The sequence below is a fragment of the Orbicella faveolata genome, unplaced genomic scaffold (genome assembly GCF_042242905.1).
Source record: "Orbicella faveolata isolate gen_17 unplaced genomic scaffold, um_ofav_v1 contig_13, whole genome shotgun sequence".
Lineage (NCBI taxonomy): Eukaryota > Metazoa > Cnidaria > Anthozoa > Scleractinia > Merulinidae > Orbicella > Orbicella faveolata.
The window spans coordinates 12822362-12845000 of NW_028301540.1; the positions used below are offsets into that span (position 1 = coordinate 12822362).

The 22639-nt window shown below is 38.6% G+C and overlaps 2 protein-coding genes across 2 annotated transcripts in view; one reads left to right on the top strand and one right to left on the bottom strand.

Annotated features, from left to right (window-relative positions):
* The first annotated feature begins 792 nt into the window (after positions 1-792).
* LOC110054655 (neural cell adhesion molecule 1-like) lies at positions 793-12802 on the top strand. The gene is made up of 7 exons (XM_020761004.2): positions 793-943; positions 3721-4014; positions 5448-5732; positions 6162-6500; positions 8179-8508; positions 10306-10452; positions 11846-12802. Exons 1-7 carry the CDS (start codon positions 865-867, stop codon positions 12310-12312), a joined length of 1941 nt encoding a protein of 646 aa, XP_020616663.2. The 5' UTR covers positions 793-864; the 3' UTR covers positions 12313-12802.
* Positions 12803-13114: 312 nt separating this feature from the next.
* The window catches only part of LOC110054652 (uncharacterized), a 27167-nt gene continuing 17642 nt past the window's right edge, over positions 13115-22639 (bottom strand). Inside the window, exons 19-32 of the mRNA XM_020761000.2 lie at positions 22484-22618; positions 22072-22085; positions 21871-21915; positions 20687-20719; positions 19944-19986; positions 19451-19539; positions 19252-19328; positions 18481-18574; positions 17580-17655; positions 17161-17238; positions 15755-15833; positions 15568-15651; positions 15251-15318; positions 13115-14700 (exon numbers count right to left, since the gene is read on the bottom strand). Of these exons, the coding sequence (XP_020616659.2) occupies positions 14509-14700; positions 15251-15318; positions 15568-15651; positions 15755-15833; positions 17161-17238; positions 17580-17655; positions 18481-18574; positions 19252-19328; positions 19451-19539; positions 19944-19986; positions 20687-20719; positions 21871-21915; positions 22072-22085; positions 22484-22618 (1107 nt within the window). The 3' untranslated portion in view covers positions 13115-14508. The remainder of the gene's footprint in view (positions 14701-15250; positions 15319-15567; positions 15652-15754; positions 15834-17160; positions 17239-17579; positions 17656-18480; positions 18575-19251; positions 19329-19450; positions 19540-19943; positions 19987-20686; positions 20720-21870; positions 21916-22071; positions 22086-22483; positions 22619-22639) is intronic.

A 22639-nucleotide genomic window follows, 5' to 3' on the forward strand; every position in this document is an offset into this window, starting at 1 on the left:
GCCTCCTGCGGGGGGGCCAAGCAGTCGGAAGCGGCCAAAACAAAAGACCCGGATGATAATTAAGACGTCCCTCGCCTAAACGGAGGAGGCAATAAATATCTCGTCACGTACTCAGTACAGCCTTTTAAGGCTAAAACACCTCCATGTTTATGCTACCACAAAGGAAAGGAGGAAACTGGCCAAGATGTTTGTGCGACAATTTTTTTATTCAGCCGTATATTGAGTGAAAGCGTCTGACTGACTGAGGCTTCACTAAAAGTTACTTAATGGCCTGGAAATGGCGTGGAAAGTTCTCGCCAATTCAGATTTTTAACGTCAGATTTTTTGTGTAAGTCGAGAAACCTAAATCCCGCTAAAGTGTTTGCGTAGGACCAGGTGAATCTCTTTCAATCCAAAATTGCCTGCCAAAAGAAATCGAAACAAAACGGTTTACAATGCCAAACTCATTAAGCAAAAGTGCCTTGCATTATACCGAATAATAAGACAACGTCAAGCGTTTCATTCATTTGTTTTTTGGTGCATACACGAGTAAATTAACAGTGTATTTATAAACCTCTGCGTCTATAATTAAAACGTAGTTTTCAGCTTTTGAGTCAGAGATAAATCCCTATTGGAAACAGGTGTCTTGCGGCAATTAAGCGAGCGCCAATTGCCAGTTCCAACAAAATCAGCGGGAGAATTGGCGACACGCCTGTTTGTGTTTGGATTTAAATTATTGAAACTTTTCTCCGTCAAATTTGTTTACTTTTTTGTTCTAATAAGGCGCTTGTAGAGGCGTTATTGATGTTTTAATGCATATCGCGTGGTATTTATTCAGCCTATAAAGTCCATGAACTCATGCGGTAATCCCAGTTGCCTTTATGGATGCGTTTATGTGGGACAAAAATTAGCAAAGCAATGTTTCTTTGGGCCTCGATGTTAATGGCGGTGGTTCTTACCACAGGTGAGATATTTTTGTCAAGCTTTTTAAACTGCCAAGTGAATTTCTTTCTTTCTTTTTTTCTTGCTTCCAACAATTTTTCTTCTTTTTTGATACTCTCCAAAAATATTACCTTCGCCAAAAAAGTGCGTGCTGCGGCAAAATAACGCGAAATCGACTGAGTTATGTCTTGCGGGGCCGCACGAGTAAGTAATCTTAATTGTTAAGAACTAAGTTTTGAGTTTTCTTCCTGTCTTTAATTCTCTAAGTTCCTTCCTTATTTTCCGTTTAAAATTCACTTTTAGACAATGTTTGTAGAATTCTTCAAACGGAAGCCATTTGAAATTCCAATTTTAAGACAACAGTGATTTTCATTATGGCTGGTCACTCTAAAAGTTAACGGAAAAAAAGAAACAACATTGCGCGTTGAGTTTCCCATTTTGTTTCGCAATTCCTCCTCAGCCGAATCGCACTCTTTAACTTTAATGTTGAGCGAGCAAAGAAGTCGATGCATATGCATATCTTGGATTACTATGGCTTCAAACAAATAAAACTTGAAATCATTGGCAAATTGAAACTTATAAAATCACATAATTTCTAAATTTGCAAACTAAGTGTAGCGTGAAAAATGCAAATTCTTTTTGATTTCCATATGTATTTTCTTTTGCATCCAGTGTGATATAACCTTAGTATGTTAACTGCCCCGGGTTATGGCCGAAAAGAAACACACTTTACCGAAGGCCAAATTTAAAAACGTACGAATGTATATGTACGTAAGAAATGAAAATCTTGCCGGGAGACAATTTTATTTTTGGAGTTAGAAAGCTACTTAATATCAGTCAAAAATTGAGATAGGAAGAACATGCCCTCGGGGCCTTTTTAGCTAAAACAAAACAAACAATTTAAAGTTCGCCTGACCAATGACGTGCTTGAGTTTTTAAACAAGAAAATTATATAATAGTACAATCAGAATAAAAATCAAAACGATGACGTCAGAAACAAGGACACAATAATTTGGGCTGTTTTAAAGCTCATTATTATATCCAAAACAGAAAACACTTTTTTGCATATGCACCTAAGCGTAATCTAAACAACATTGCATGAATTAATATGCAAGACCGGACGACGCAGCACGTATGTTTTTCGTCAGCTTTCACTGTTTCAAAGGCATCGACGGTATAATAACTTTGAAAACAAGTGTTGTTTTATTTGAAGTTTGTATCATCAATTTTGTGCTGCTACAAAATGAGCAACAAGGAATATTGCAGATACTCCTTAAACGTCGAAACATCTTTGTTGAGTCGCGTTTAATGCTGTTTGAGCAGTTTTTACTTCATTTATATTTATCGGAATTTCCATTTTGGTCTAATCCAGAAAAAGCATTTTCACACTTGTATCAGGGGTTACATCAAACACTTTTCGGGAAAATTAAAACCTTCTTAAAAATATCGCGGATCCGTTCCATGATTGATCATGATAATATAGGATATAGCGTTCTCTGGTAAAAAGTATTTTAAAAACATAAGCTTTCGACATTTTATCACAAATTTTTATCCGTCGAAGACAGTAGACCGGCTGTCGAAAGCCTATGTTTTTTAGTACTTTTTACCATAGAACGCTATATCCTGTATTAAGAGCTTCTTGTCCGTGATCACGGGCGTTTGGATTCTCGGTTATTATTCATCCATTTACTAAAGATTAGATCTCCTGACTTAAAAGAGTAAGATCCATTTGCTAATTATTCCTTTTCCAGCTTAAAATAAAGTGCCTGATACTCACTTCTGCAAGAAATAAACAAAAAGAACAAAAAAGTACTGTGAATTCTTTAAAATGAACAACCGCTTTCTTATAGAACGACGTTCCTCTATAAGGCAAAAAGATTATGAGCTCAAGATTTCTATCGCGCGGTAGTTAACCGACTATCACGCATAGAAATCGAGAGCGAATAATCTAATTGTGTTAGCATAAATCTACTAGTCGTTCAAGACTTTATCTAAATCCTCTTCACAGACTCTTCGAAAACGCCAAGAAGCGGCTGTCGTTTTGTTAACAAGGGCACACTGCTACGCTACTCAATATCTATCACAGATTATAGTTCCCACTATATTTTCTCCGATTCTTATAGTATAAATCTACTAGTCGTTCAAAACTTCATCCAAATCCTCTTCACAGACACTCCGAAAACGCCAAGAAGCGGCCGTCAATTTGTTAACAAGAGAACACTGCTGCGCTACTCACTATCTATCACAGAAAAGATAGTGAGTAGCGTAGCGAATCAGAGAACGGCATCAGTGATAGAACGCTAGTAGATTTATACCAATGACACATAGTACAGCAGCAACTTGACAAATCCAAATAATTAAGCTCAGTCTAAATTTAATCAGAAAGAGCCTCAGACGTTTTTATTGCTCCTGGTCTCGAGATTTGGCAGGAAGTATGCTTTAACTCCTCTTAAGGAGAAAAAGAGACACAAAATACAAGTGAGAGAATTTAGCAAAAACATCTTAACACTTGGTCTTCGGGCCAGCGGGGGAAAACACGTAGCGGCAGGGGCAAGCGCGGGAAAAGTGACGTATGTTGCTAAATCGCGATTGGCTTTGGTGTCGTACCTTATGACGTATAGCAAACTGATTGGTTGGAGTACCTTGTGCGAGACAACCAGACATTTAAGCATATAAAATGTAAATAAAGCTGACACTAATTCCTATCAAATTCTACTGACTCAAACTTGAAATTAAATAGTCCCTTTTTTTTGAGATAATCAAACACAATACAGGATTAAAATGTCCTGCTTTTTCCAGGATCTTGTCTGGCGGATGCCATCTCGGTAAGGATAGATGTACATCCGCTGAACAAAAGTTTTAATCCGGGAGACAACGTGACCTTGACCTGCCTGGTGGAACATGGCGACCCTGCTGACGTCATTCTTTGGTATAAAGATGATCAGCCAGTCAGCGCTAACATTTATTCCAACTCGTCACAGTTGGCAGAGATATCGCTGTTGAATGTCACTAAGAGCGACGCTGGAAGATACAATTGCACGGTGTGGAAAAGACAAGTCAAGCACACGGATTTTATAGATCTTCATATCAACGGTAAAAACAATTCTAATGATCACTGGGACTCAGGATGCAGGGAAATAAACCTTGAAATTACATCGGCCTGACCGAATAAATAAGATTTTCCTGCAGTTTTATCTTACCGAGTTTAACATTAAGGGGCTTAAAGCATTGAAAATGCGACGCAAAAGAAAACGATTAGCGAAAAAAAAAAAGAAGTGGAATTTAAATTTTACTTGTAAAATAGACAATTTACGCTTTCAAAAGTGATACGCGGAATTTGTGAATTTTGCTATGCTCTTTTACAGAAGTTGCCTAAGAAATATATTGCTTTTTTCAAGCGCACTTACAGGGCTATTGTTTTGGTTATTACAAAAAAAAAAAAAAAAAAGGCGACGTTTTGCCGGCATTATCGTGGTTGTCTGCTTGAGCTCCTTACTGTAGGATTAAGATGAAGTTGCTTAGTTTGTAATAAAGAAGCCAAACCCTTTACCTGAAATCACAATTAAAAACGGAACTAGCTACTTAAGAGAGTAAGTTAAAAGCAGCTGGACACAATGTAATTTTCTTCACTAAATTACATTATTGGGAAACAAGTATGCAATATGGAACAAATTTCTGGACAATGTTAAGACTACTGAGACCATTATTTCCAATAATTTTGCAGTTTACTTCAATTGCGTTTGTTAAGAAATTTATTCCTAATCCATGGCTTATTTGCTTGCTATAAGTAGATAGCGAGGAAACAACAGCTTAGTATTTGAAGTTTTTCATGACGCCAAAAGCCGGCTACATTAATCAAAATCTGCTCTTTTGTTTCCAAAAGAAGAACTTATTGAATTTATATCGTGGAGTCTGAGCTACTTAAAGAAAGCGTTAAAGATTCAGGCTTCAACGAGATCTTTTAAATGCCGGCGCAAATGCCATATGCTATGGAACCCAAATGAAAATTTTAACCCGATGTCACGTTTTCCGAATTTTTCATTCAGACAAAAAAGATAGACTCACCGCTCCATTTGTCATGCCAAGCTCAGTAAATATGCGAAATATGGCAGTTTCATGAGAATTTATCGAAGCCTTACAAAAATATGCACCCCAGCTTGGCAATTTATACAGAGAAATGTATGCCAGGGTGTCATATTTTCATGAGTTTGCAACAGATTCTTATAAAATTCGCACATTTACTTAATTCGGCATGGTAAATTGACCTATAAAGGTGGTCTTTTTTGTTTATGTGAAAATTACGAAAAAACAGACTGTTGATTTTGCGTGAGATCGATTGTGTTTCACAGATTTTAGGCAGATAGTTAAATAAAAAACAAGATAGGAAGATTTCTTTTGGCTCTTCAAATCTTTTACCTTCAGACAAGATAGATACCTGAGAAAACATCATTTCATTGTGAACAACAACGACAAAATAATTCGGAACAATTAAGTGTAACCTTTTTGTTTTCTCCTCTTTCGTCAAGCTGCGCCTACAATAAAACCTTTAGAAGACGAGGTGGGTGCCTTAAGAAACAAAGATAAGGAAATAGTCTGCGAGGCTGACGGGTGGCCGCCACCTTTGATTAAATGGAAACAAGAGAACGATGAAATTAAAGACGGAGGGGATTACAGCCTCAAAGCACTTCCCAAGCAGAACCAGGTGATATTGATTATCAGGTCATTTGATGACAGTCACGAGGGTGCCTACACGTGCGAAGCCAGCAATGCGTTTGGAAAAACAAATCAAATCGTTCATCTCTTCACCTTTGGTACGTTTTAAATAAATATTGCATTTTTTTATTGACTTTTTAAGAATATAAATTGTTTGCGTTTGCCGAGCTTTGCGACTGAACACAAATAAGTGTTAACCCGGTTAATTATTATTGTCATTTGTTGACTCGCATGCTTACCTAATTGAGCAGTTTGTACTGACTGCTCAATTCTAGTCTGGCTGTTAGTTATTACTATTTGGTATACATCTCCTAGCGTTCTACAACGAATGCCGCTCTCTGGTACGCTACCCACTATTTATTTTGTTGTAGATTGTGAGTAGCCTAGCAGTGTGCCGTTGTTAACAAAAGTGACGGCCGATTCTTTGCGTTTTCGAAGTGCATGTCTCTGAAGAGGATTAACATAAATTTTGGAACGACTACTAGACCTGTAATCGCACCTCACGCCTCTTTTCTCTCTCTTATCAGAGCAACCAGTCAAACCCCGAGGTCCACAGATAATTGTGAATTCCCATCACGTGATCGCCAGTGCCGGATCGAACGTCACCTTAATGTGCGACATTCTTAACGTTCGCCATTATTACGCCGTTTGGCTGTGGACATTCAATGGGAATTCAACCATACTTGATGAAAGGATTCCCAGTCCATACTATTCGCAGACTGCGGTGAAATTTGATGACCACCGCATGACTATGGTGCTAGACGTTATCAACGCTTCTGAAAGACACAGTGGGTTATACGAATGTAGCATTTTTGAGTTGGTGTGGTTGGAGAAGAATAACATCACTTTGATCGTTGACGAAAAAGGTAACCGCGGGCGGGTATTTTTGGACTCATTCTACCCGAGATTACTGATAATATACTCACGACGTATGATCTTTACGATATGAACCAGCACTTTTATGGAGATGTGGCTACCAAAGCCTTCTGGGGGACTTTTTAAACTTTCCAAATGTTATATGTAACATATCAAACACGCGAAACTATGTTTTACCACGTTTCCATAGTCGAGAAAATACCATAAACTACAACGCAGAGAGCAGTGTTTTTGGCGAAATTAGAGGTGATTGCAGATGAGGTAAAACACTTTTTCGAGTGCTTGATAAACCCGTCTCAATCAAAGCTAAAACTAAGAGGAAAATCGAGAAATAAAATCATAAACTCAGCGCTAGTCAAGTTCAGGTATTTCAACAACATCACGGTTATGGTTTCTTTTGTTTAGAAGTCATGAACTATTAATGCTTTGAGAAACATGTCTAACTCGCATATAAGGTATGTACGGCCCCGCAAATGATCTCGGCCCGCAAATGATCCCCGTACCGCAAATGATCCCCAAATTGTACCGCAAATGATCCCGAGACCGGAACTGATTCCACTGCAAAAAGTTAGGAATGGCGTGGACTCCATGAAAAGTGAACATACTGTGTTATCATACATCTCAGGCCCGGACTCAATAAAGTCATTCAGGGAAGGATCCAGCTAAACTGCAAACTTCAAACACAGGATTTCGTAACGTTGGATATCATTTTTAAAGTTGTGAAATTAGCATTCAAATCGTTCATACCGCACATTTTCTTGCGTTTCATATAGCACCCGTTATGTCAAAATATTGTATTATTACTGTGAAACTCAGAAAACCGTGAATACCAGAAATATTTGAGGACTGTTTTTGTGTGGCAAGGAAAAAGCCAATTAAGCGTGAGAAAACTAAACCACAAACACCAGCGGTAATAGGCCACGTTCGATATATCAGTGTTCTAACATGGCTCCGAGGCTTTCAGGACAAACGTCTATGTTTGGTGGTGTTTTCTTTGTATCCAAGTCTCTTTTGGGACTTGAAAGACAAAAGAAACTTAAAAAATTTGCAATTTTGACCCGAAAGCCTCGGATCGATATTAGAATATTGATATATCGAATGTGGCCTATTGGTTGTGGTTTTGCATAAATTTAAAATCCACTGTCCAAATTCCTGAGTCCTCACATTTCCAAATTTTATGGGGAGGCGACCATTATGGTTCCGGGATCATTTATGGTACAATCTGGGGATCATTTCCGGTCCTGGGATCATTTGCAGTACAATTTGGGGATCATTTGCGGTACAATTTGGGGATCATTTGCGGTACAATTTGGGGATCATTTACGGTACAATTTGGGGATCATTTACGTTACGAGGATCATCTGCGGGCCGGGATCATTTGCGGGGCTGTACAGATATAGAAAGCCGAAATCTTGGATTAGCTGTACTGCTCCCATGAAAACCCGCAATGATTGGACCTCAGTTTTACCTTTACTACATTGACACGACTTTATACGACTAACAAAGACCTATTTTTTTAAAGAGTATGTCACATACTACTCTAACACATAAACGAGGTTGTCTTCGGAGACAAAACGTGCACGATTTTTTAGATGGACATAGAAAAGGTTTTTTTTTTCTCACGTTTGTTATTTCAGATTTTAATCGATTAATTTTTGATACTCTCAGATAATGTTCAAAACATTTCTACCAACTTGGAAACAGTGCAAGCAGCGGCGAACACCCAAGTCCAGCTCAAGTGCATAACATCGTACTCAAAATTCCTGGAAGCTGAAACGTTTTGGATGTTCCAAGGCGATGAGTTAAACGAGACAGATTCACGCTACAAAACCGAGACATACAAGTTAAACAGCTCGGAGCTCAGACGTGAGGAACAAATGTCTTTGTGGATCAGCATCGTTTCCGATCCAGATTTTGGCCGTTACACCTGTGCATTGAATACGTCCATGGGATTATCTTCGGCAACGATTGTTCTTGTTCAGATGAAATCAAAAACGGGTAAGTAAATCTTTAATTTTCTGGCCTAGATTGTTTTTTATGTTGTTTTTTATACTTACTGCAGTATCTACAGTTTATACTTTTGTGCTGTTTTTTATACTTACTGCACAAGATTATTATTATTATAACACTTCATACTACAATGCAACTAATACAATCCTGAGCAGGAAGTATCAGAAGCCTTTTAGGCTTATCTAGGAGACTCCCTTTACTACCTGATATGACAAGTCTGGCGGTCTTTGATTTACAGATCCTGTACATTGATTTATAGATTCATGTTTATGTAACATTGGTATTGAATATACGTCTATAAACTATTCGTGAGAATATAGTTTTTTAATTTTCGCTTAAAAGTTGATTTACACTGGATATTTTTTAGATCACTTGGTAAGCTGTTGTATATATCAACTCCTTTAAAACTATGACGTCATCACTTTCCTCATTTGCATAATACATAAACGTAAATATCTCTAGAACGAAAACAGATATTCCAAAAAGGGAAACGCCATTCTTCTTTACTTTGGAAAGCCTTTCAAATAAGCAGCAATTATTTTTTACTTCATAGGCACTTTAATTTTCTGAGGGTTTTTTGATACAAGGCTTATGTATTTTTTTTTTGTTCGAAAGGTGGATAACGCTATCTACCGGATAAATCACTATTCAGTGGATAGCGTAGTTTGTGTTGTTAACACTGATCCACTGGATAGCATTGTCCAACCTTCGAACAACTGGGGCCTGAAACAACATCAGTAAACGTAATTTTCTGCGCTCGGAATACTCGATGAGACACAAGGATATGATGTTGTAGGAGACCTTTGCAGTCGATAACTCGAGAAAAGGAATCGTTGACATTCACAGTCTTAAAGGTCTTCGTGGAAAATACCACCAAAATCCTATTGTTCCAAGTTTTTCTCGCCTTAGATTCATTTTCTGTTGTTTTCTAGTTTACCAAATCCTGACAATGTCAAATCATGATCTTACTCCCCGCTCAGGTATCAAAAAGTTTTGTAATATCGAACGTGGAAAGAGTTTCTGGATTGCACGCCAAATCTCTTGAAACAATTTTGAAATATTTTTTGCTTCCGATGGAGTGGTTGTTTGTGATCAACAAACCAAGAAATCACTCATTCCTAGTCACAAACAAACAAACAAACAAACAAACAAACAAACAAACAAACAAACAATAACAACAATAACAACAGCCGCCAAACCATAGAGACTGTTGATAGCCCACGAGTGATCCCAAAACAGCAATAGATTATTGAACCATGAAGAATAAATAGTTTATATAGCACAATTATCTTACATTCGCCTCTAGTTTTCTAATGAAGATAAAGGAGGCGTTGTACACTGATCATGAATGGGAGAATCCAACTCTAAAGGAACAGCTAAAGCAGTTCGATTTATCTCTTTCTTTTCAATTCCTACTTCTTTGTGTTCGTTTTTGTTTTGCTGGTGGTTTGAATTCTTTTATTCCTAAGTCACTCTGAGTACTATTTCTATTCTTTGTTTCTGGTGTATTTCAAAAACTGGCAACGTGGATTTTACGACGTAAGTTTATAACGTAATTATACAATAAAATTCTCTCTTCTCCGCATCTGCAGAGGTTCGAAACGTTCGTTTTTAAAAGCCACTGTGCGGGATGAGTGCAGGCGTCAAGTCGAATGGATCGATCGAACCCTGCGCCTTCACTCATATCGTTCAGCGGGTTCTCCCCACCCGTAAAAACCCCTTCGAGCCCCCCTCGGAGGAGAGAGGGGTTGATTTTTCTCATATGATCTTTTTTTCTTTCCATAGACTATTCATCTGGGGACACGGAAGAAAACGACTCAACTGTGTTAATTATTCTTTTTCCTGTTCTGGCTGGAGGATTGTTGTTGGCCTTGACTGCAGCGGTGTTCATTCGAAAGTTGCTGAAAAAAAGACATGAATGGAAACCTGAAGGTTTGCTGATTAATCATCCGTAATACGTAATGCTAACTGACCGAAAATGACCCCCTAACGTGAAGAAAAAAATGTTTAAATATAATTTCTAAAGCAAGTCTAAAACTAGACATCATTAGCATATGTGATTGACTAATCGCTGTGAAAATTTCTCCGCCCATTTTCCTGGGTGCATTGGACACAGTTGAATGTCTTTTTTCCGATCACAGCAATAAGCCGTAGATTAAGTTAAATAGTAACTGTTAATGAAGATTCTTGTGGCTAAGTAGTTGTCAGCTGTGTGTAAGTCAAACGAGTTGTGCTTATAATTCATTAAAGCATATTATTTCATGGAAAGCGCGGTTATGTTCTTGAGTAGTTTGATGCGACTGAGGAACAAGTGAGATGCGAGCGAGGTACGAAGAGGATACGAGTAAGGTGCGAGTGAGATATGAGCAGGATACGATCGAGGAACGAGGGATTTACGAGTACGAGACGGAAGCGGTACGATCGAGGTAAGAGGGACGTACGATCGGGCTGCGAGCGAAATACGAATAAGTTACGATCGAGGTACGACTAAGGAAAAAGCGAGGTAAGAGTGAAGTACGAGACAAGCGAGATACAGCTGCATGAGGGACGAACGAGGAACGAATGTAAAACTAGGAAAGTACCAGTGTGGAGAAAACGAGATACCAGGGAGAGCTGAAAGCGAGGTACGAGGGAGGAGCGAAGAGAAGAATGATTCGGAAAAAAGGTAAGAGTGAGCGAAAGCGGTACTACTGAGATACGATGAAGACAGAGTGAGACACAAGAGAAGAACTTGATGGGTGAGGTTCGATGAGAAAGTTTCGGGTTAGAATAAATTTAAGATACAAGCTTCGTACGACGTACATCGTCACCATCGCCATAATAAACTTTAATTATCCTCAGATTTACAGAGTAGCATTGCTGCTAATTTCTTTGAGCTACATAATGTTACAAATTAAAAGTAATGCAAGAAATACTAGAAAGCAGACAAATTTATGCACTATTTCAGGACAAAATTAATTTGCGGTAGGCGTTGAAATCTATGACAGTGTAATATTTATTTTGAAGTCCGTTCCAGGATTTGACCGCCTGGTAACGAAAAGCAAGTAAGACCACAAGTATTAATGTTAATGGGTACGAGGGGAAAATGGGCGAGAGGTTAGTCAGCAGCTAAATCTAGCAAATAAGAAAAGATAGAACGATGTTCAACGATGTTCACTGGTGATCACTCACCAAGCACCATCATGAGACCTAACGACTGCGACCTAAAGGTTGAAGAATCAGGTAGGGATGGGTGGGTAGTTGGTTGAGTGGGTATGTTAGTGGGGAAGCAAGGGTTCGCTGAACATTGTCCATACGAAACACAACTTCCACATTTCGTTTGCAGAGGCAGCAAGTGACGGAGAGATCAAATATGACGTCTTTGTGACATTCAGCAACAAAGACAGCCAGTGGGTAACGAGCAACCTGACCCCTCTCCTGGAAAGGAATCGACTCAAGTATTGCATCCACAGCCGAGACTTCGAGCTAGGAAGAGCCCTAGTCGATAACATGGCCGAAAGCGTGTACTCAAGCCGTAAAGTTCTAGCAGTGATGTCCAAGAACTACATGGACAGCAAGTTCTGCAGAGGCGAGCTGGACATGGCATTGCACCGAAGTAGGGGTGCCCACAAAGGTTCCTTGCTGATCGTTAGAATTGACGGGATCAAGAAAAAGAAACTGCCCAAGGCACTGAGGGAACAGACATTTGTGGATTATCACAGCGACAAGGAACGAACCAGTTGGGAGAAGAAGTTGTTGCGATTTCTTGTTGAAACTGAAGTTGACCAAAGCCGATACGTCACCAAACTCTAAGCCGGTTTATCTCTTCGGTAGTTATGACGAAGTCTATAGTGAAGTTGAGGCTTAAAGGCAGCTATCTACATGGATGCCGATTTTAGAACTCTAAGGCTTTACTCTTAGATGAACCAGAAAAATTTTCAAATAATTGTATTTTGACCTTCGTAGCTCATGGCAGGTCTATTTATAGATGAAAAGATCTGTGACGATCGTAACATATGACCGTTAGTTACACAAAACGAGTTGACCTGATAAAGAGTGCTGTCCTTTTCTTGGTAGCCAAAAGGCTCGTTTCTATTAAGCTCTTTTCCACTGTATAGGCCTCCAACGGGCTGTAAACTATCAAATATTAATGATACGTTTAGACAAATTAAGCTTGTACTGTCAAGAGAACAGCTTCAGATGAAGGCACCGATTGAGTAGTTTTCATTTGAATTGTCACAACCACACATTCAAATGTTGGATACACTTTGTACAGCTCAATAAACAGTACCACATGAAAATACTGCTCAACCGCTCTCATTTAAACGTTAATAAGCCGAGGTTTGGTCCACAGAGTTAACACAACGAACCACGTAAATTGACTTGAATGAAACTAAAACCCTTTCATTAGCCTTCTGAAGATAAAAAAAGGGAAATGGAAACAAAACAAACAAGTAAACAAATAAACGAGAAACACCACCAGCACCATCACAAACAAAAACAAGGAAACAGGATTTTTTTGATCATTGGCAATTTAGGGAAGCTTTTTTGCATAAATCTAGCGGGGGGGGGGGGGGGGGGGGGCACCAAAGGCAAAAGTAAGACAGGCACATAGTTACTTTACGTATCGCAGTCATTTGAGTAGCGCTATATTTGCTCTCATTGATAACCTTTGATGAGTTTAGTGATAAGTACAGCCATGGTCGAGAGTCCCTTCTACCAACTACGCTGTTTCTGCAGTTGCAAGCGGTTTGACATTCAAGCGAGGAGAGTTACAGTAATTGAGCAAATCTGCCTTGTTATGACTCTTTCGCCTCGTTCGTATGCGTTTTTTACATAAAAGAATATCTGACCGCAGACTCAACTGCAATAACAGCTGTTCAAATTCTACTCTGCAATTTAACACGTAACTGAAGATAGCAGAGGCTGCCAAAACATGTCTTCCGGGAAACTTAAAAGTGTCGTGTTTATCTAAGAAAGCAATCATTTATTACATGAGAGAAGAATCTCGGCACAACTGAACTTTAAGTATTCTTTGACCTTTATGCAAGCAAAATATATATCTATTAATTTACATAAGACCTGCTTATTAATTTCACAATCAAGTTTCTGTTATTGTTCGGTAAAGAGATAACATTTTTGAACTTAAAGGTAACATTTTATCCTTTTAAATTATAGATATGTTATTTACAATATACATTTTGGTAGTTAATAAAAGCAAGAGAACAATTAACTTTGTGAGAGGATTTTCGTCTTTTTATCCAAAGAAGAAATATATGTGGAAGGACCAGTTTCAACTGCATACGGAGCCTTGTTCCTAGGGCCTCTTCTCGAAAGATGAAGACAAAAGTCTCTAGTGACGAGGCTGCGAAGGGAATCTTTGCCGTCGTTGTTACAACTCGGGAAAATGCGGGGATGATACCATAGGTAGAATAAGCAGGGGTTTATATTAACATTTTCAGTAGGAAGGCAAAACTTTCATGAGAGGACCTTTCCTCCTCATGGTCAAATGAGGCAGGTAAGATCGTTTCCACAGTCCAGCCCTTACTGAAGTGGGGTTCAGAGCCACCTTAAATTTTCGAGAATTTCAGGTGGCTCTGAACCCCATGGACAGAATCTTTTTAAACTTTGCCAAAAGTTGCGTCTTATTATGCTTATCAAAAGTTGATAATATAAAAAAATTTCACCGTGCCGTTTTTGAATTATAAGCCCCTAAAGCTGTAGTTAAGGATGTTTTTAGGTCATACTGTTGCTATGGTAACCTATTGTGTCACAAAAATGATAACAAGGTGTTCACCAACGATTGGGCAGTTTTTTGATACCATGATTGTAGCATCAAGTGATAAAGAGTGATTATCACGACTCATCAAAATCTAAGTGTTGGAAACTGTTTTGAGCCACCTTAATTTGGCCTTTCTAAAGGTAAATGAAAAAAAAAAATAAAAAAATAAAATAACTACAACTACATCATGACATTGCACGACATTACATGACCAATTTTCTTTTACGCTATCTCGTTCGTGCTCTGCCTGGGTAAGGAGGTGGAGACCACACGTCACACGCAGTGGGTGGGGGTGGGGATGTTTCTGACTGCTCAGGATTGGCAATTGTATGAGGTCTTGCTTGATCGTTGGCAAACCACGGGGTTCCTGCTTGGTTGTATCTTTTACTCATCTCAAATAGGTTAAGAACAGATACTTGCTGGAACAGAGTCAAGGAAAAAGAAACAATGCATTACAACAATATTTTTTGCAAAACGAAACGACCCTCTTTGAACATCGGTGAATGTTGTTGATATTCTAGACGGTAATCTTCTGCCCAGAAGCAGATTTTAGAGAAACGGAAGGATGGGTACGAGAGTACCAATGGAACGGAAAAAAAAATAGATAGGTCACCTTCGTGTACCTGTGACTACTGCCACTATGTGCAATGGTAAATGTTTATTAAGAATTTCATCAAACAAGAATACTAGTTCTTAAGATAGCTATACTTTGTAAGCAAAGTATGAATAAGTGCAAGCAGAAGCGTTAGTATAAGTACAAGAGTCAAGAGGACAGTGGCGACAAAAGCATATGCACAAGACACACGATAGGAGTAGAAGAATATCAACTGATTTGTTTTTGTAAAGGCGTACAGTGAACTTTCACCATAACCTCCACAAAGGAGGTAACCAGCTAACGACACCTGCCGTTGTGAACAGACTGGTGTTTTAACGTACAAGCTAATTTAAGGCGTGTTCATCAAAGGATACGGCTTCTGGTGTCACAGCTGGCAGCTTAAATATCGATGGAGGCTGAGTGAGTCGGCCTTCAGATGAACCTAACAACAATTGACAAATAATAATTTGTGAGTTTTATCCTACTTGCTTGAAAGTACCCACAGAGAATGGCCATCCATTGTCCCACATCGAGGAGGCGTAGGGTAGATAGAGACATTTTAACATGTAGACAAATGGTTTCTCTAAAGTAACAATGAAAACAAAATGGCGGAATTATATACAGTATATCACAATATTTTCGTATTCCCGTCGAATCCCATTAAGTGATCGCCCCGAAAAAAAGATTATACCTGGTGGGTGAAAGTACGAGTGAGCCTTGGGCGAGTACACGTGACCTGTGCGCGTTGGCATGAACACGGCCGGCAGACAGACATCTGAAAAGAGCATCATATGACACAAGGAAATGGTTAAATTTATTTTTAAAAAAACAACTAACTAAACAGCACAGTTTGCAATGGGTATCAAATTGTGTCAAACCTGCGTCTTCTTCTGGCACCTCCTCTGCTTGAGCCAGTCTGTTTTGCACGGCCATTTGAAGCTCATACCGTTCTTGGATCTGTTTGGGAAAAAATGTAAACGATGAAAGAAAACAATATTTTACAACATTTTAAAGGAGCTCAGTCACGGTTTGCACGTTTTGAAAAGTTAAATTTTTCAAATTCGTCGTTTGCAATCTGTGTCAATTTTCGCCATCCTTGACCACCATTGTTCCTTTATGGTTTATTATTATCTCTTTGATGTTTTTCTGTCATAGTAAACTATTATTTTCAGGTTTCCTTTCATTTAAAGGAGATTTTGTACGTGGCCAAAAAAAAAAAAAAGACAAAACACCGTGACTGAGCTCCTTTAAAGTCTGATATTCTTTCGTGTTCTTTTGAACTAATATGATCAAATGACGACACAGTTGGAATATGAAAGCTGGAAATCCAAATGATAGTTTGATGAGGTGGTGATGGGGCAAAAAGGAGCTAGAGAGGTTCAAAGCAATTCGAGAAGTTTGTTTGCGGGATACGACTAAACCTCTGCAAAAATCTTGCATTGGCTCAACATGAAAACCAAAACATGACTCTTAGAATTTCCCAAAGTTGTGCACAAAGAGTAACAATACTACATGATATACTGTAATTGTTTCATTCATCGAAGGTTTTCACTTGGACGCCCCCCCCCCCCCCCCCTCCCACCACCTGTTTACACTACAGCTTTACACGGCAACGTGTAAAGGTGCAATAATTTTATAGAAAATATGTCTATCATTATGTGAAAATTAAAAGATTGCAAATGCCAACTTTTGATTTTATTTGCTTGATAACTTATGTCTACGTAGCCTATGCCTAGGGAAGCAGAACCTGTTCAGGGTTTTCCTGGAGAACATGTAATTGTTTTCTTGTTTGTATCATTTAACTATCAAAGTAAACGTAAGGCACGCATCATTCATCGTGAACGATGTAATTTACTAAAGATACAGTGAAAACCCGCATAAAAGAACAAGTGGATTAAGAACAATCAGGCTGAAATTTGGTCAAAATGGTACCATATACTAAGAACACATTCAGCCTGAAAGATGGAAATTGTTCTTATATAAAAAAAAATTGGCTGCAAGTTAGATTAGAATAACCTACAAGTAAAAGGGTACAGTACTAAGTACAGTATTGAGTAGATCGATATATGTGCTATACATTACTTAATTCAGTGAAACGTGCTTGCACATTGATTTCATCTGTTGGTAGTCTATGCAAAATTTAACTTTTAGAAACAATTTTAAGAACACCTTAAGAACATTTTCAGGCTGATTTTGCAGAAAACACCTGATATATAAGAACAAAAACAGCCTGAAACCCCCAAACACGTGTTCTTTTATGCGGGTTTTTACTGTATTGACTTACTGCTCTACGTGTTTTGTCGCCGAGTTCCTGACGATACTTGCTGCTGTTTTCATTGAACAAATGAAGACGAACAAGAAACTGAAACAAAAGGACATAACAATTACAAGGTGTAACTTTCGCAAGAAGAAAACTGGTGTTATCTTGAAGCCAGAGATTTATTAGCAATTCAGTAAATCAGGTTCTGGAAAGCAGTTGGGTTTATTCCCGAAAGAAGCTAATTGTTCTTTGTTTAGCTCTAATTGAATGGTCTTTTTTAAACAGTCATTACAAACTACTTTAACGAGAAGACCCGGACAACAACAACAACAACATGGTGAATCACCGAGTTTTATCTTTTAAGCAAAGAAAACGTAAAGTTTATCAGCATTAAAAACCTTTCAACTCCAGATCTCATCGTCGTACAACGATTTCATACTTACATCTTCAGGCAGATCTTTTCCCCATTCTGGTAAGTTAGGTATCCGGGTTCTTGGTTTCCGAGGCTGGGACTGAGGTCTACAAATAACCGAGGGGGGAGAAACGTAAGGTACCATAATTAACAAAATCTACAACAACCTGGCCTTAAGACGCGCACCTGAACTAGCACTAACTCACAACCAGCTTGTTTCACTGGTTGGCATTTTTTCTCGTATTCTTATTGGTTCTTACTTATGATCTATTGGAGGACAGACATATAGATGACGTCACTGACATTTTCTGTTTTTCTAATATAAAAAAAGATTAATTGATTGAACTACTAGAAGATTTATACCAAAGCAATTAGATAATCTTGATTTCTATGTGTGATAGTTGACTCGGGCTGCACCCTCGCCAGCTAATCACAATCATAATCATAATCATAATCATAATCATAATCATAATCATAATCATAATAAATCTCGAGCTCATAATCTAATTATTAAATAAATCACAGAGGACGTCAAAATGCGGTAAGAACATCAGTGACACGCTCGCCTAACGGCTTGTGTGCCACTTTTTTGCTCTTTCCATATTTCGACAATTTTGATCAATTTACAAGGGCATGGAGGGTGTCAAAATAGTTCACAACATTGGGAGAAATTCCTAACTATGGATATCATATGTGTTTTTAGGGAGCTTCGCAATTTTTTGGTCATAAAAGAATTTTCCTAACTCGGTAATTGTTTATTGCCAAGAATGAAAACCTTATGCTGCTTCCAAGTTGAATTGTCGTAAGAGGGTTTTCTGAAGTTTGAGCTGACAAAGGAAACAGCCAAATACCTTACGTGGACTGGCCTCAAAGCTACTTCCTACCCAGTCGTAGTTAGTTTTAATCGTAGTTAGTTTTGTTAGTTTTGTTACCTAGCTTCTGAAGGTGGTCTCGGTGCTTTTCCTTGTTCGGGTGACGATGATCTTATCGGGGAAGGAGATCTGAAAAACATTGGTGACGTGGCGGCTACAAAAAAGAGCAGACAGTCAGTTGGCAACTTCTTGACCAGCACGTTCACGCGGCCCGAGGCAACCCTGGCAAGAAACCTTACAGGACCTTTGAGAATCTTGCACGATCTTTAAAGACTTTCTAAAGATCTTTCAAGGCTTCTCAGAAGGTCTTTTGAAAGATCCTGCAAAGATCCTTGAATGAAATATCCTGACAAGATCCTGGCAAGATCTTGAGCAAAATCTTTGAAGATCCTTGAAGATCCTTACCGATCCTGACAAGAAGATTAAGGAGCCTTACCGATCCTGACAACAAGATTAAGGATCTTTGAAGATCTTGGGAAGAATTTTAAAGATCTTGTTAAGATCCCCGACAGGATCGTCGAAGATCTTTATGAAGGGTTTTGAAGATCCTTGAAGATATTCAAAAGATTTTAACCAGGGAATTGGCAGAAACCTACCTACACTTGCGAAATGGCAAGAGCTGAAATGCCAAGGTATCTAAGAATTACTGCGTACCGCAGTGCTCATTCCGCCATCGAAGATGCAGCAATATTCAACGAATCAGAAATGGCAAGAGCACTGAGAACCTTGCAAGTCACGTCAACTTGTCACAATGTTGCGTAGGTAAATTATAGGAAATCCTATCACAAAATATAGGCTGGCTCAAATTCCGACAGAATTAGACAAGCTTACCGTCAGTATAGTTTTGAGGAGATTCTAAGTCAGGTGAGTACGGACCCAATCCTTGAGCAAGCTCATTCAGCCTTTTCCTGTAAAGACAAACATAAAGGCAAATGTTGGAACATGGCTTACTTCATAAGGAAACCCTTCGTCACAAATCATAAAAGCAAAGTGGGAAAAGTCAAGACACGTTCCTGATTTTATCACTTACTCATATTCTTCTTGAAGAAGTTGTACTTCCTCGGCGTGTTGTTCTTTCAAGGCTTTTACATCCCCTTCAGTGTACATGGCCTCTGGAGGCTGAGAAAACGGTAAGCATTTTACAGTCAGACGGTCCGAGGAATGGATTAGGTGTTTTTGTAGCTACGCTGTACTTTTTTCGGCATTGAATGTACGAAGGATGGTGGAAAAAACAAAAGCCAAGTATTTTGCCTTCAAAAAGATACATGGGAGTACCCTCTGGAACTACTGGGAGCCTGGACGCCAGCTTTCTACATTAAAAAATCTCTGGTACTGTAGTTAGAGTAAGTTGCGTGAGAATGATTGGTTACTGGTTTCCAAAAACAACCATTGACCAATCGCAGCTGACGTCCAGTACCCGAGCGATCGCAGAAGGCCTAGAACCGCGAAAAGTTATTCGCCGTCATATTCTTCTGTGTCTTGATTTCCATCGCAATAAGGCTGCAAACCAAGTATGCTCTTACCTCCGTTATTTCCTCTTTCACGGTGGTGTCCCCAGCTTCTTCCCTGAAGTAGCAAAAAAAAAAAAAAAAAAAAAAAAAGCAATTAAGGACGGTGCCTACTAAAAACAAAGGTTTTTGCACCAGATTAGGACCACGCGGAGAATGTAGATCAAAGAAAAAGTGGGATAGCCTTGAATTTTTTTGGGATAGCCTTGAATCTCAACAAAATTGCTGACATCAGCATTTTTCTGAAAAAGAAAGAAAGGATTTCCTAAGAATTCAGTTTCACATACAGAAAAGCAAACACATTTATGAAGATCTTAAGACTACACGGTAAATGGTAACATAAAGACCATTTTTGGTATGCAATAGCGCTTTTAGCGTCTGTGACAGCTTTCCTCTGGTTTAGCTAAAATACAGTCTAAATAGCTTTTCCTCACCACTAGAAACAAACCACGAGTTGAATAGGCTTAAGGACACACCCCCAAAAGGACTATCAAAGACTGTGTTCTTGATAACGTTCTCCTGATTTAGTTATTTTTTGGTGGAAAATAGTCCCAAATACAATAAAAATTCTACCCACAACCAGTTACATATGAATTCAAATAACTTTTGTTACTAGCTCCTTTGATGTAGGACCAAGTGCTTTCTCTAGCTCGGTGACGTATCGCAGTAGTTTTTGTAACACTAATAAAATAATAAAAAGATATATACATGACCAAGAGACGATGACATGCCTTATTTAGCAAACACGTCATACTCACTCTTTCCGGGACTCTATTGCTGCATTCACCAGACTAGAAGAATAAAAAGTTAGGTAATGTCAACATGTGATGACAGCCAGGTTTCGTACCTTACTTTTACCAAAAGTTGAAGGAGTTCTCAGGCACTTTCAACGACCTACATGCAACTTTTTTATTTATTATTTTTCTTAGGAGACATCATCAAAACACAAATGCGATGTAATGCACTACAAAGCATATCGTAAAATTCCGCTAATAAGCGCCCCCCTCCCCGCCCCATCACACCCCACCTTACCTGGAAAAGAAGAACTTGTTTTATGATTGATATCGTTATATTAAGCGAGTTTTGCATGAGCTTCACTTGTCTGCACTTACTGTTTTCTCATGCGAAACATAATTTTCAAATGAAAACCAAATATTTTTTTTTCAAAACGAGAGCCAAGGTTTAATGGTATAAGAAGGTCACACAGAAATACTATATCTTAACTGGTTCATAATATATTTTAGATATTTTAGATTGAAAGAATAGTGAATCTACATGTATTACAGGTAAAAACGAGTAATATCCAGTACTTTGAAGTGTCAAGTTCATTTTTCAATGACATTCGACGTCTTAAAGTTTGATTCTTGAATTCAAGACCTTTCACTGGGCGTACCAAACACCACCCTATCTAAATGAGTTAATTTCCACACGGGCTAGCTGCGGGAAACGAAATTAAGAAACTTTAACCAGGACCTTGAAGTGTCAAGTTCATTTTTCAATGACATTCGACGTCTTAAAGTTTGATTCTTGAATTCAAGACCTTTCACTGGGCGTACCAAACACCACCCTATCTAAATGAGTTAATTTCCACACGGGCTAGCTGCGGGAAACGAAATTAAGAAACTTTAACCAGGACCTTGAAGTGTCAAGTTCAATTTTCGATGACCTTCGCGGTCTTAAAGTTTGATTCTTGAATTCAAGACCTTTCACTGAGCGTACCACACAACACCCTATCTAAATGAGTTAATTTCCGTACGGGCTAGCTGCAGGGAACCAAATTAAGAAATTACATAAACGCAAAAAAAAAAAAAAAAAAAAAAAAAAAAAAAAAAAAAAAGGCAAGGAGAGGAAGAGCTTTTGACACTAGCTCCATGTATGAAATAGAGCGTTTAATTATAATTACACAGACTTGATTACTTATATAAAAGAACTCTTGACTCACTCATCAAATGGAATTGTCTCCGTTGATTTGCCAACTTTCATTAATCTAAACAAAATACATTAATTGAGAAACAAATCAGAGGAGTAAACGACTTATGGGAAAGAGACTTCATTTACAACAAAGAATATCGTCGCTGCAGATCTGTGTAAATGAAATGAGAAAATAATTTAACTCAAAACATTCAAAAAAGCTGTTACCCACCTTTCGACCTTGGACTGGTTCATGCAAAACAGAGAAGAACAACAAGTTAAAAACAAAATCAACACAAATATGTATATGTTATTGAATGAGTGTGAGGTCCGTATAGTTGGCTTTACTGGGTTAATAAAATGGTTCCATTCGATTGAACCACAGTCAAAGACTACGCGCAAAAGCCTGTACAACACGTAACGATATACAAAGACATACAAACTAATAAATAAACGAACTGGAGACACACCACAAAGACCGTCAATCCCAGTAGACCACATGCACCACACTAACAGTAACAGTGTAAAAAAAGATCGAGAAAATGTTCCACTGTGTGGCTTCAGTTCAAAGGGTTGTTCCCACTAACACACGACCACGAAAACAAGTACATGTAACTGTAAGAAACAGCCGCTAGAATTCTTACCAAATAGCAGACAACAGACAACTGTCCGCACGTGGTGTTAAACGGCATGTCACGATCAGACACCACAGATGTGAGCGGGAACAGCTGAGGCGCCACACTGCTGTCTGTGTGAGACCAGCGACCTTCGAACTGATCCTGACAAAGTGATTACACAGA